The 14362-nt window shown below is 44.1% G+C and overlaps 1 protein-coding gene across 3 annotated transcripts in view; it reads right to left on the bottom strand.

Annotated features, from left to right (window-relative positions):
• The window catches only part of znf827 (zinc finger protein 827), a 70622-nt gene extending 62142 nt beyond the window's left edge, over positions 1-8480 (bottom strand). For all 3 annotated transcript variants that reach the window (XM_039613707.1, XM_039613708.1, XM_039613709.1), the window contains exon 1: positions 8121-8480. In XM_039613707.1, the coding sequence (XP_039469641.1) occupies positions 8121-8163 (43 nt within the window). In that variant the 5' untranslated portion in view covers positions 8164-8480. The remainder of the gene's footprint in view (positions 1-8120) is intronic.
• Between the last annotated feature and the right edge of the window lie 5882 nt (positions 8481-14362).

Raw genomic sequence — 14362 nt, 5'->3', positions numbered from 1 at the left:
CCCAGTCCAAAAATCGACGTGGGGCTACGCTGTGAGAACCACAAGGTAGGGGACATGGAAAAAAATAAAAACCACAAAAAAAACAAAACAAAAGAAAACAAAAATAATAATATTGGGGAGTCAGAGAGAATGAGATGTAGAGGGAGGCACGGCTCTCTGGCCAGCTATGAGCACAAAGTCCGGCTGTGCGTGCCAAATGAGGTTTTAAAACGGTTTTTCTGGGAGGATTTGGGCTAATCTAGAAAACCTTCTGGAGGAAGTGCAAATACATCTGCCGCTGACCACTCCCCTGTAGAGTACGAGGGATTAATGGCATGGCAATCTGAACCAACATGGACCTCGGTCAAAACACTGGTGGGGTGTGGGAACATACGGGCAATTATGAGCTGAGCCATCTGATTCTGTCTTTTAGCTTCCCACATCCGACCGCTGGTAACTTGACTCGACTAATTTGTCCAGCTTAATTTGTTTCTACTTATGGTTTTGGCTTCTTTAAAAGAACCATAAGCCACTGGACTCTGCACTCAAAAAACATCCACTTATTTGCTAATCTCATTAGCATCGTAAGGGCAGAATCAAGTGAGCATGTGCCCTTGGTTAACAATGAAAGGCAAGATATTTGTTTTAATGCGCCAGAAGATGGAACGACTACAGCGCGTGTGCAAGGAGAAAGCTTCTCTGCAACATCGAATTAGTCAAGATGCTCACCTGCAAATGCAGCATCGTAAATAACCTCACGCCGCCCTGACAACGGCTTTCTCAGGAGATGACATCACATCAGTGATTTTAACTTCTCTGGATTTTTGTCCCACTGCCAAACACTTCCACTCCCCCTTTTAGAGGTGATATATTGTTTCCCTAGAGAGCTGTCACTGCCTTATGGTCTTACTATCCTGTGTCTGTGACAGACCCCTCCCCCTTCTTCTGTACTTTTAATCTTCCTATAAAACTGATCCTATGTCCCAAAAAGCTGTAAACACACAGCTGTTAGACCAGCTAGTTAAAGACATTAGCCCACGTCGTGCTCGTGCCTGCCCAAACGCGCAAAGACGAAACGCGTCCGTGCCAAATGGAGGGAGAGGGGTTAGCCTGGCTGGTGCGCTGAAGGCTAACTGAAGCCAGGCTGTGCTTCAGAATGTCTGTGTGTGTGTGTGTGTGTGTGCATTTGTGTGTGCGTACGAGGCCTCCTGCCCTCCTCTACCCACACAGGAAGTGAGGTCATCCCATAGCACTGTGCCGTGCCGAGTGCACTAGGCAAGGGTGACAAAGATCAACGTGTTGGCCGGCCCACTAGCAAATATACGTACATTGAATTACAGAGTTTTTAAAAGGTGGCTTTGTGGGTAATTAATGTGTAATATACATAAGCAGTAGGACGTGTATATAGACAGTTTAAAAAACAAAAAAAAGGGAGCAATAACCCAAACAGAATCCACAGACGAAAAACAAAAATCAAGATGCCACCTTGTGCCAAAAATATTCCCAATTTGGTGCACTTGTTAATGATGTACCACATGCTCAAAAAATTCTTCACAGCCCGCAGGGGGTGGTCTTTCTTTTAAGACAATTGAGGAAGTTCTTTATGTCTCAACAACGCAATTTAAGTGCCTTTCTAGGAGTGAAACGTGAGACAGAGGCAAACAATAAATCACATCCCTGTTTAGAGCGGGCGTCTGGCACGACTAGCCAGCTTCGGCTCCCCAGACCACCACCACCACCTCCCTCCTCCACCGCCGCCGCCTCCTCCTCCTCCTCCTCCTCTCCTCTCATGCTCTCCATCCCTCATGCCTGTTAAAGGCTTGTCCTGCAGGGCCTGGATGCACTTGTGTGGTACAACAACAGAGAAACCGCCCAAAGCTCTTAACAGCTCTTCCTCTCCACTTCCTCCCTCCCTCCATCTCCACTGCTGCTACCACCACCAGCTCCTCTCTCCCTCTCCACTCTGCTCTGTCTTTCCCAGCTGCACCGGCGAGCTGTTCCGTATGAACTGCTGCCAGCTGAAAGCCTGCTACTCCTGTGAGATTGCTATTACTCAGTGCAAGCAGGGCTCTGCGTAGCCAAAGGGCTGCTCTCCGAGCTGTAGATCTCCATGTTGTGACTTGTCAACACGGGAAAAATCGTTACCAAGGCTGAGGCACTTCCATTCCTCACAGAGGGGGTTCTGATTGCGACCAGGCAGACAGGCAGGTACTGTACTGAAGTATTAGGCTGACTACTGATTTTGTGCTGCAGAGGACTCTCTGCTCAGAGAAAGCACTTTGAAATGATTAGATAACACACATCTGAAAAAAAAAAAAAACCTTTCCAAGTTGACCATTTCAGTGCAAGTTTTTTTTTCCTGTGTTACAATTTGAACTAAACTTTGCTACACTGTACCAGAATTTATTTTTAAGACAACTAACTTACCACAGGCTCGAACAGTAAGCTTTTTAATGCTTCTTCACCATGACTGGCCAAATGCATTCCTTTACTATTTATTAAACAGTCTTTATATTTCTATGAGTAGCATGCCTCTCTGTCAGTTCTTCTGCTAAAAACGTCGCTGAATCGTATTAAACCAGCTGGGGGAGACCCAAAGCGTGATTGGGTGTGTACCACATGGGCACAAAAACCGTCAGGCAGCCAAGTCCCCAGTTCGATTCCCAGCCAGCTGGATCTTTACTACAAGTCGTTAACCCGCTCTTTCCCCCCAGGCTTCCTGTTTCTCTCCATCACTCAAATCGAGAAAAAAAACAAAAAAACAAAGACACAGGACTTTCTCCTTTCTCAAACATATTTAATAAAGAGGAAAAAAAGGATAATATTGATTCCATCTTCAAAAACTCTAATATCTTCTAATCTCCTATAACGCAGGCCAAGACTGCATGTTAATGCATTACAAAAACCCCCCCAAAAAAACTCTCCAAGTTTGGGGAGCTTTTTCTTTTTCTAAATCAAAAGAAAAATCACATCTTTTTTCTGCACAAATACAGTGAATCTCACCATCTAAAATAAAAACGGCATTACTGACGATGTTCCAGTCACACTAGTATGTGTATATGATGCTTTATCATTGTAGCCCAGCAAGAGCTTTGGTCCTGTGCTTGAAGTCCAAGTGCAAATCATCCTGTATTTAGAACCTTTAGCATTGGGTACTGTTATAGCCCTTCTCAGTATGCAAGAGACCAACTCGCATGATTCTCCTCCATTAATTAAAAAAAAAGAAAAAAATGCACACAGACGCTTGGGTCGTGAAACCTCAAAAGACTTGGCGAGGTAATATAACAATCTGCATAACTTGTGTGAGTGTGTCTAGACACAAAAGGATTATGTCTGGCCCACCACTTGTCATTGTGTGGTGCTTTAGCTATGAATCCACAAAGATCCAAGCAGGCCTTGTAGTTTTGGTTTGACTAGCACGCTGTGGTTTAGGTAACCGTAAGTGCACGCAGTCTTCCAAGAAAACAGATTTCTTTCGTAAACATGTCAAATTATCACCAGAAATCTCAGCACAATTGTGCATCTTCGGTCCCAACACACACAAAAAAATGAATTTCAGTGATGTTGTGTGTCTTGATGTCGCTTTAGCCCAGACTTGTATTTACTGCAAAAAGAAGTCATAGGAAATCAAGGCTCGTTGTTTTGTGTCTCAAAGTATTGCATTTCTGATTTCTGGATTTGTGATAAAATCCAATTAAAGTGAAAAGAAACTGAATTAATGACAAAAAAAAGAAGAAAAAATCTCCATTGTGCTTTACCAACGTGACACTGACCAACATACTTGACCCCGAGTGTTAAGAGTTTTCAACTGACATGCCTACATTCAGATGTTCTCGAGTGACAAACATAACCAAAACCTAACGGAGACATAATAGCAAAAAAAAAAAAACACTCAGTTAATAATGTAAGGTATTAGCCTGGTTGTGTAAAGAGCGGTTAGCATTTCAAATGATGCCTTCAACAGGATGTGAAACAGAATTTTCAAAGCATGTTCATTTCACATTATTTTCAAGTAACAGATCCACACAGAGTTTTGCTTCTTAAGAAATGTTTTTTTTTTCCTTTTCTTTTTTTGTAGTCTGTGTGCTTTGCGCCAATTGTCTGAAGCAGCAAATAAGGTTAACATTTGGTATAAATATTGATCCTCACCCTGAGGCTTAGTTACTTCTTTGAAACCAGGCCCATTAAACCTTGCCCAAACTCGCATCACTCTCAGTGTTTTTCTGTTACTATTAAGTGAAACACAAAAGGCAGAGTCCAGCTTTTTCACTGAACGTGAATGCTCACAAAAAAGAAGAAGAAGAAGAAAAAGAAGCAGGTTTCTCTTCTTTCAAAGACAGTATACAGCGAGAGAGGTGTCCGCCACCTTTCCCCTGCCCTATAATTCATTTCTAAGTTAAAGGCTGTGTATCATTACTCGCTTGAGCTCTACTCGCCCGATGCCGCCAGTGCACCCAAGCCTCATCAACTTGAGGGGCAGCAGTGGTGATGTTAGGGTGTGTGTATGTGTGTGTGTGTTGGGGAGGGGGTGTTCTTGGCAGAAATTCCCCCACAAATTTTATGCCAAGAGCGAAATGGAAACCTCCTCTCATTTTCCTTTCCCCTTAATCCAATGTTTTCAAGCCCCAGCCCCACCAAGGTCATTATAATCATAGCAAGTGGAAGGTAGCCAGTGACCCGCCATTACAGTAAGCTCCAGAGCCACCCAGTCAGCTAGCTATTGGCTGACAAAGACAAGCAGAATTAGGTCTAGAAATGTCCAACGCAACTCCATTTCAGCTGAAGATAACCAGGGGCGGACGGAGAAGGCTCCTCCCCGGTAGCTGAGGACGGTGCTTTTTGTGATGTGGCTCTTCTTGATTGTTTGAGAAGCGCGAGGTGGTGCTGAGTGGGTGATCTGAGCAAAGCGGAAGCTCTGATATGGACATTTTGGGGACAGAAGGTGGCAAAACGCTGCTTCCAACATTTTTGAATGCACAAAGTCACATGCAAAATATCCAAACTTTTACGCATTTTAACCTAACTTTGAAGCGCAAATAATAAGGCAGCAAAATTACACACAAACACACACAATAACACACCACAAGGTCATAAAGAATGGCTGTTTTCATTGTGGCACCAAAGGTCATGTTTACTTGTCAGAGTGAAGGCGCCATACTGTACTGTGACCTCCATAGCCAGCTTATGTACCCACACACACACACACATACACACACAAGAGGTTGTGTGTTCACTTTCATAACACTTTCACATGTGTGTGCCATGCACACACACTTAAAGAATAGTCTCCACTCACAAGCTGTGCCACAGACAATAGGACAGTGCACATTGGGCAGCACAGCCCATATATCTGGGTCTGTGCTAAGATAAAGCACCTCCAGCATTAAAGCCAGTGTATTAGCTTGCCCTTTTTCACCACAGATGAAGAGATTTGAAGCTCGATATTGTGCTCGATGGCTGGCACACCACCAGGGTGTTGTTGGCTGAATAATGAAAAACACACAGACTGACAGCGAATGGCATGGGGTGACACTTCCATTCTAGAGTGGGAAGATCCAAAACAAAGCGCAAAAAGCTTCTGACAAATTCATACTTTTCTGTGACAGTTTGTTGACTGAGGAGGGAAACAACTCCTAAATCAGAAAAAAAAGAAGCTTTCATTTAGAGCCAGGAACAGGCACAGCAGTGCTCCAGTACAGTGCCTACACGGGAGCGCATGGTTTCAGATACGTGGGTGAAGAGTATTTTTGTTGCAGGCCAATTACGAAGCGGCTTAATTGAAAGGTTGATGTGCTCAAAAAGAGAGAAAATACTGGGACTTCTTGTGTTGCTGATCCAGACTATACATAATCACACTGTGCCAAACACAGCTTTTATCACAAAACCGTGTGCACCTTCTGAAAACACCGGTTGTCTTAAATCACAAATCTTAAGCAACCCCTCTCATTCCCCTCTGCTTGGATCTTATATTTTAATCAGCTCACCGCTCGTCTGATAGAACGGTTCATTTCGATTCACACGCTATGCCAAATATTTACATTTTAAACTAACAAACTCCATCCAGTGCCTTTACCTTGCTGCTTCTTTCGAAGTCTAGAATGCAAAAACTGAGATGGTTTAATAGATATTCAAGTGCTGCTGCCCTCCTGCTTGCCCCCCCCCACACACACACACATACAAAAAATATAATTTATTTGAATATATATCACAAAGTGAGTCACTCCACCTGAACAGGACTACAGACGTGTTCTTATTTCCAGGAAAAGCAGAGTATAAGCTCGTAGGAGTACAGTGGGCTGTACAGTAGAAACCCCCCACCCCCAATCTGAAACCTTTCTTAAAGAGAGAATGGCAGAGCAAACTGATGAATACACCTCACAGAAAAGGGTCACTCTCACCTCACGTGTGAAATTATTGTGCCACTGCTTGCATTTCAGAGTTACGGCGAGCGCTCGACACACGTCATGACACAAAAGACTTTGGCAAAACAGATGCCTTTGCACAACTGCCATTAAAGACCCCCCCCAGGATGTGTAGTGATAGTACGCAGGCTGAAGCGGATTCTTATCATTTAAACGTCGTGACCCTGCTCTGCGCGGTTCATCCATGTGACTTACACACTCCTTATGCAGCACATCAGCGAGGACTCGCTGTCAGTCAAGTCAGGCACACACACACACACACACACACACACACACACACACACACAGTCCCTGCACCCACTGTCACCTCGTCTCCACCTCTATGCCTCCCAGCCAACCGCTGCAATTTCCCCAAGTTCAACCCTAGGTCAAACACCTGAACAGTAGATCTGTTAATATTAACAGTGGAGAAAAGGAAAATGGGATCTGTGCTGGTTAGGCCGAGCAGCTCCCCGGATCTGACATTTAAGAAATGATGATGATGAAGAAGAAGAAGACAGTGCCACAAAGACAAATGCATCAAGCCACTGTTGATGTAAACATGAATCACTCAGTTATTCATTACATTTACATACTAATATGACTAATTGTGCTCTTTTGCTTACGCACGTCTTGGGCAGGAATGATTAAGAGCAGACTAAATGCCACTCTTGGATAAACCCTTTAATAATAGTTGTCATCGGCCACGCTAACGTCTCCAGCAATCCTCTAGTGGCCAGAGCGTGTCACTGCAGCTTTTCATTATCTGGACTGATAAAAGGCACAATACGAACATCCAAGACACGGTAGGGTCAAACACACAAAAGTAAAAAGAAAAAAAAAAACGAGCTCCTTCCCAATTCAGCTTCAGCACGGGATTCTCTGATGGGCTTTCTGCGGCGCTTGCACAGCGTTGCCGTGAGAAACGTAGTAAAGAAGCACAAGTGTCGTTTCCTTTTTCTAACCGCGTTATTGATCGTAGTCTGTCTGCAATGAATGGCTGCAAAAGGGAAGGGGGGAAAAACCCTGAACTTCAGGTGACCGACCATGGCTCTGACACAGCCTGCATGCAGACTGGGAGGAGTAGGGGGGAGAAAAAATTGCATTGCCTCGGAAAGAAAAAAAGAAAAGAGAAATTAACCTTACTTTAAAAAATAAAAATAAAAAAGTCGATGACAAACAAGCGAGAAGAATTTTCGTCTCTACGACTCGGGAGCCGCAAAAAACTATGAGGCGAAAGTTGGACGTTTATTGCCGACGAAATGAAGTTTACCGAGCGTTGCTAGATAGCGCTATTGCTAACTAGGAACACTGGAGTACGGGTAGCCAGAGTCTGGCTCGTCTGATCCGACTGACCCTTCATTTTATTGCGGCCAGACTCCCAGATCCTCCCCTTTCTATCCGAAAAGCGACCTAGCGGAGGCGAACGCATTACCGAAAACGCTCGGCCGTTATCGCCCCACACGCACACACAACCAACACATATGCCAACTGACCGCAACCTTTAGCGGAACCGGACCTTTATCGATTATACCCTTATTAAAGCCACGTATCATTTATCCACTCACTGCCTAGGCTAACGTTACCCATCGCCAACAACATGGCTGCCTCGCTCGGACCTAAAAAGGGGAGAAATAACCTACGCCGAGTCTTTTGTCTGTTTCACCTCTTTAACCCTAAACTACTGCGCAAAACACACGGAGAGCCGTTAAAATTGCACAAAACGAGCGAACGACTTACGTGAAGGCAGGCGCTTGGGTTGCTCCTGCTTCCTCCTTGGCATTTTCCCCCGTTTTTAATCACATTCTCGTCCTTGTTTAGGGATAAGAAGAAAAAAGGTTTTTCCCATTGAGACTGGAGGCGCCAGTGATGGCAGGGACTTGGTCGTGCACCTGGCTTTGCTCGGTTTAAAGTGTATTGTTGGGGGAATGGGAACACACAGGCGGAGGAGGTGCCGCTGTTGTTGTTGCCGTGTCTTGACTATGGCTGCTCTCGGTGCAAGTGTGTCTCCGAGCCCCTAACTAACACTAATGCAGGGATCAAAGGGCAGCAACAGCAGAGCAGGCAGACACGCGCGCGCACGCACACACACACATACACACACGCGCGCGCTCTCTCTCTCGCTCACACAGGCGCTCACACGCGCTCTCTCTCTCTCTCACATACACACTCACTCACTCACTCAAACGCACACTTGCGCGCACGTACACATTGGAGGAGCTCGCCCCCGAGAGCAGCGTACGGACAAGGTGCCCCCAAGCTTTCAGAGTGTATTACTGAACAGAAAATATATTTGAGAAAGCAGGGACATAATTCGGCGGAGAGAGCATATTGATGGAGTCGGGTTGCATTAAAGGGAGTCAGAGCAATTTCCTTCCCACAAAAACAAAACAAACAAACAAAAAAACATTATAAATAAATAAATATATTTATATATGTATAGAAATAAAAAACAGCGTGACGATAATTTATGCGGTGCATGCAAACATGAATGCACATCTTAGCTCTGACCTGCTGGTGGAACTCGCTAAATCCGGGGCGATATTTAACATTAAATTCAGCGCTCCGTGGATAAATTTTCACTAAAACCCTAATCCAAAATATATATATATATATATATATATATATATATATATATATATATATATATATATAATAAAATAAAAATAATCCTTATCACGATTAATATTAGCTCTCAATTTGCGTCACGGTAAAAGTTAAACACTGGAAATAAATAATAGGGGGCTCGTGGTGAGTACGACTAGATGCAATGCAATCTTTTTTTTTCTTTTTTTTAATTTAATTTCAACATAATTTGCAATGTGTATGAAAAGTGCATAAAGAAGAATACAGTGAGGTTTCACACATGTCAAACTTCATGTAAAAAAACGGCCTGCAGAGTTATTCCTGGAGTTTGTCTATAATAAGAACAGTTTTTAAAAAGAGTACATTTGTGTGGAAACCTGTATTAAATCAGGTGGGGGGAAAAAACAAGTGTCGGTGTCAGAAAAATGTCCAACAGTTATCCAACCCAATGTAGTCATCTCCCCATCAAAGTTGAGAGAGAGCAAAACTGGCCAGAGCTGAATTCTCCTCCCTCTCAGCTGGGTGTTGGGGCTTTTTCACAGCGCAGGCTGTCCCCCACTCCCTGCTGTTGGACTCCTCCAGGCTGTGTTCTGTTGGCCTGCCGCGTTCTTTCACACCTCGGCCGTGTGTGAGCAGAGCTGTGTCTTCATCCCTCCATCCTTCCATTCTCCAGTCCTCCTCCTGCCATGCCTTCCACCCACCCCCAGCGGAGGCGCAGGAGGCTCGTTACCGTGGCAATTAGTGAAAAGCCCAAATTAGCCCTCTTGGCTGTCCACAGGTGACAAAGACACTTTGCATTTCTGCTAATTAGGAAACAGAACAACATGATTAAATGGGGCCTATCAGGAGGAGAGTGGACAAACATGTTCCACAAATAGCAAAAGAGCGATTTTATATTGCATCTCCTGCATGAAATGATTAAGACACTCCATTAGGTTTTTTTTTTTTCATTTGTGGAGAGGATAATGTTGGGTTGTGATGCTGAATATTACAATGATTTATATTAAAATTTTAATAGAGTCGTCCCAGTGTGTTTGTGCGTGTGTAAACAGCTGTTTCTCACGTGCACATGCAGATGGACAAAGGTTCTCCAGGCAGAAAGCACGTGAGCTGGGAAACAAAAGAGGTTCAAATCGTTTAGGTTTCTTTCTGCTTGCAGCTTGTTTTTTTTCTCTACAGCATAAAATATGCAAAAGACAAGACCTCTAGATGGTTTCTTGCACTACATCAGAAAGAAACTCTTAGTTTAAGCACTAAAAGATAAACGTGTAGAGCGTTCACTGTGGACAGAGTCATCGAGCTAACAGGCCTTATCACAGATGACTTTACTGTATTTACTTTCCGATCAGCTTCCATGCATATACTCCTGCAGAGCGAGCTACTTTTGATCACACCATCAGTGATGTGGTTTGCAGTTTTTCGATGAAATCTCAGATAAATGTGCGTTTCTTCTTGCTGGAGACAGTTTTCTTGTTTGCACATTTGCGGACTAACAGCGGCACTGCAGTTCTCTCCTTTAAGCCGTCGCGTGTCTTGCTCCTGTGCAAAATCTTGATCTGCTTGTCCACCCTTAGCTTATTACACCACATTAGTGATCCTTAATGATAGCAAACTGTATGTTATATCACACTCACTTTACAAGGCTGACTTCTTCAAGGCACAAAGAATATCTTTTGCATTAGCTGCCATCATTTCCACTAAGCATTTACATAAACAGCAGACCAGTCAAATAGGATACTAGTGTTTGTCTTAGTGGAGCTTTTTTTTGTTCCCCATTGAGTTTGGTCACCATGGGGAGGTCACAGCCTGTTCTCTGACCCTGACAATGCCAGGCAGCTGAGGTAATGTGAGCAACAGGGCAGCCTGCTGATAGTAGCCATGGCAACAATGACATGACCTCACTCACGGTTGAACCTAAAGGTCGTTCCTCATTGCTCAAGGGAGGAATGCTCCAACTATTTTGCTGGTGACAGCCTCTGAAAACTTCTCACATGACCCTGGTGGAACACATGTGCAGCGCGTGTGTATTCGTGCATGCACTAATTACATCATAAGGGCCGTGTGTTTGTGTCTGCTTTGTTAACTAATGCGCAGTACATCCGAGGTCAATTACAATTTCTTTGTTTCACTTCCCAGTAGCTGGTTTAGGTTTCAGGCCTCTGATGAAAGCTCGTATTGTCATGTGGCATTATTACTACTTATTAAAATGCTTCCCTATAGTGGCACAACAGTTAGTGGGGGCTAAATGAGTTTCAGGTGCTTCAGTGGAGCATGGAGCAGATTGGAAAGAAATGAGCTCGCTTGCTTGTGTACCTTGGGGGTAAACTGAGCATCCATCCACTTTCTTCTTCTCCTCCTCTGTCGCTTTCCCTCCCTCCCTCTCCTCAATCCTCTCAGGCCCCATCCTGCGCGGGCTGGGCTGGGCTGGTTGGGCCAACGCTAGGCTCAGCCAGTCAGATGTTGCCCTGGGGTAAACAGCAACATCTGTCCCCTGCCCAGCCATGACTGTCGCTGAGTGATAAATCCTTGGGTGGCTCGTGCCAGCGCTGTCCGGCGTGCCACCTGTCCCCCCTTCCTCCTACACAACATCCACAACCCAGCCCCTACAAACACATATACACACACACACTTCACCCTATTTACACTTATCCGCCTTCATCCTGACAGTGTGACAGAAGCAGGTGGTTCACTCCCTTTTTGCCCTCTGGCCTTCTATGCTCTCGTCCTCGGTTGGCACATTTATGCAGGGTGCGAGCAGGGTTGTCGCCTCTAGCAAATACCAATGGAGAACTCCCTACATCAGGTTTTTCAGCAGCGGGTCTCCTGGAGCCTATAGGACTTGCTTCTCTGAATCAAGAATAAAAGTGTGAGGATCAGATAAACAAACTTTTACAAAGGTCAATAAAATGTTCAGTGAAAAAAAGGGGAAGCATCACAAAGTGCTGGAAATTTAAGAGTATGTGACTCAAATGACAATAATTTCAACTTATTTAAGGATTTCCAAGCTCCAACCCAGCTGACCTTGCAAACTGAGCTGCCAGACAAAAGAATGCACACATACAACTTTTACTTATACTTTCTCTCTCTGTGTGTGCTCGTGTGTGTGTGTGCTTTTAAGTGTGTGTGTGTGTGTGGCACGTCTCCTGCTACTGCTTCCTCTCTCTTTCCCCTCAGCTACTGTTAGTGTGACAGAGGCAGGTGGCCAACTTCCTCCCCTTTGACCTTCAACAGTTTCCCCACAGTAAGGAGACAGTGCAAACACACGCATGCACACACATTTCCACAGACACACATATACAGAGGAGGAGCCTAGGTTGCCCTGGGTGAACTGGGGCAGAGGTCTTGCAAAAAGCCCTGGAGGGAAGCGAAAGGTCCTTTGACTCAGGGCCGAGAGTTATTTTAGCGCCAAACCTGACAGGGCTGAATGATCATCGCCACGGTGACAAAACCTCAGTGAATATGCACATCAGAGAAACGGAAAGATGCGAAAACTTATGGTTATGAAAAATGAAAAAATCATATACGAGCTTATTCATGACACACCCTTTGCAAACACTGGTCTACAAAAACTGTAGTGCTCTTTTTATCATTTCAAAGCTTTGCATACTGAATAACGGCACTTTTTAAAAAAAAGAGAAACTCACACAGCATTAGGACAGTAAAACTCTCTGCCACCTGCCTCTAAATCACTTTTACTCCTGAGGCTGGGTGAGCAAAAATAATTACAAAGAGTATTATGAACTGCTTTTCATTTGTCCACCTCTCTGCGCTTGGCTTGCCTGGCTATCTTTTTTTTGTTTTACAATATGTCTGGACTTATCTTGTAAAAAGCCAGTGTTATTTTAGTAATTATTTAAAAAATAATAATATCGAGTGATCATTTCAAGGCTCAAATATTTCCTTTGAGCTTTTACTTCGGGCTTGTGTGTGCACTATTTGCATGTTTGTTTTTTGCCTCCATGTATGTGTAAGAGGACCCCTGCTGATTAATGTCACTTCGCATTGTAATGGAGCGTGCTGAACATGTTCGGATATCTGTAATGCGTTACCAGTCTCAGCTTGATTTTATTGCCATGGTCTAATAGGATATTGCCACTATCACAATTTGGATTAACTTCCATATCACTGCTGTTAAACCAAGTGAGGTTTCCGTGTGTGCATACACACAAATAATAGAGAAGGGGTGGTGGGAGGGGTGTCTGTCAGGGTGGGCTTCTGTGGTCGATTAGTTTCGCATTCAGCACCTCCTTCATAATGTATCTATCTGGTCTTGTCACCACAATACTTCTCATTTGCTGTCAGTGATTCTGGGAGAAATGGGGAGATATTTTTCACCCTTTACCAAAAATAATGCACTGTCTAAATTAGCTATGAGGGGTTGCTGGACCAGCAGTTGGGCTTTTTTTGTTGTTGCCAGTTTTATGTGACTGCCTTGCCTCTGATACACAATCATAAATACGCAGACACAAGCAGGTATAATGCAAGCCAGTAAGGAGGTCTGGCATGCTTTTGTACAAGCAGGGAGCTATATGCAGAGGAGGCTGCCCTTGCTCTGTGAGTCCTTTGTCTTCCTGCATCCCCAGGCTCCACCTCTCTCTCAGCCAGCCCTCCAATGGGAGAGCCTTCAGGTGTTGACCTTATCGGGTGCAGGTCAAAGCCAGGTCAGGGATCTGTTGCTAGGCTACCATCAGATAAGTGGCTAGGGTAGGCAACAGTGGGCAGCGCTGTCATTCAGGGCTTGTCATGTAATCTTGTTCATTTGCAGACAATTGTCTGGACGTCAGAAAGGCTATCTGGCCCATAATGTTGTAATGAAACACATTAAAATATTAAAACCAGCCATGCTGAGCATTGGCAGCTCCACTTGGCACATGGCTTTTTTTTACAGTCATGCCAACTGTCATGCAGTAACATGAACCCCCGAAATACGCTTGTGTGGTGGGCTGTGTTGAAATGTTAGAGATGTAGAGGATCGAGTGGTATTTACTTGGTTTTTGATTTGAAAGTATCTGCTCTACAGACTTTTACCCAACTTAATTTAACAAATAAACACATCCATTATGCAGACATACTGCTATGTATCTAGGGGATAATCTATTTTAAATTAGGTCTAAATAATGCATAAAAATGATAGCACTTTTTAATTTATGAACTTCATAAAATAAAACTTTCTCTTGGTTAATAATAAACTTTATATTCCCACCAATGTGTGTACATACGTGTGCATTTTCCTCCAAATATTGTACATATAAATGGATTATGACTGGATCATGACTCATGGCTCATATAGGGGTACAGGTGGGAAGGCATCTTCCTGTTTGCTAACCTACAACCTTTAAATAGTGTCCATAGAGAGATACACAGTGCTCTGTCTGAACGACGAATGCGAGAGCAGA

The sequence above is a fragment of the Oreochromis aureus genome, linkage group 6, assembly GCF_013358895.1.
Source record: "Oreochromis aureus strain Israel breed Guangdong linkage group 6, ZZ_aureus, whole genome shotgun sequence".
NCBI lineage: Eukaryota > Metazoa > Chordata > Actinopteri > Cichliformes > Cichlidae > Oreochromis > Oreochromis aureus.
Note: the sequence above shows the minus strand (reverse complement) of the source record. Positions and strands in the feature narration are given on the sequence as shown.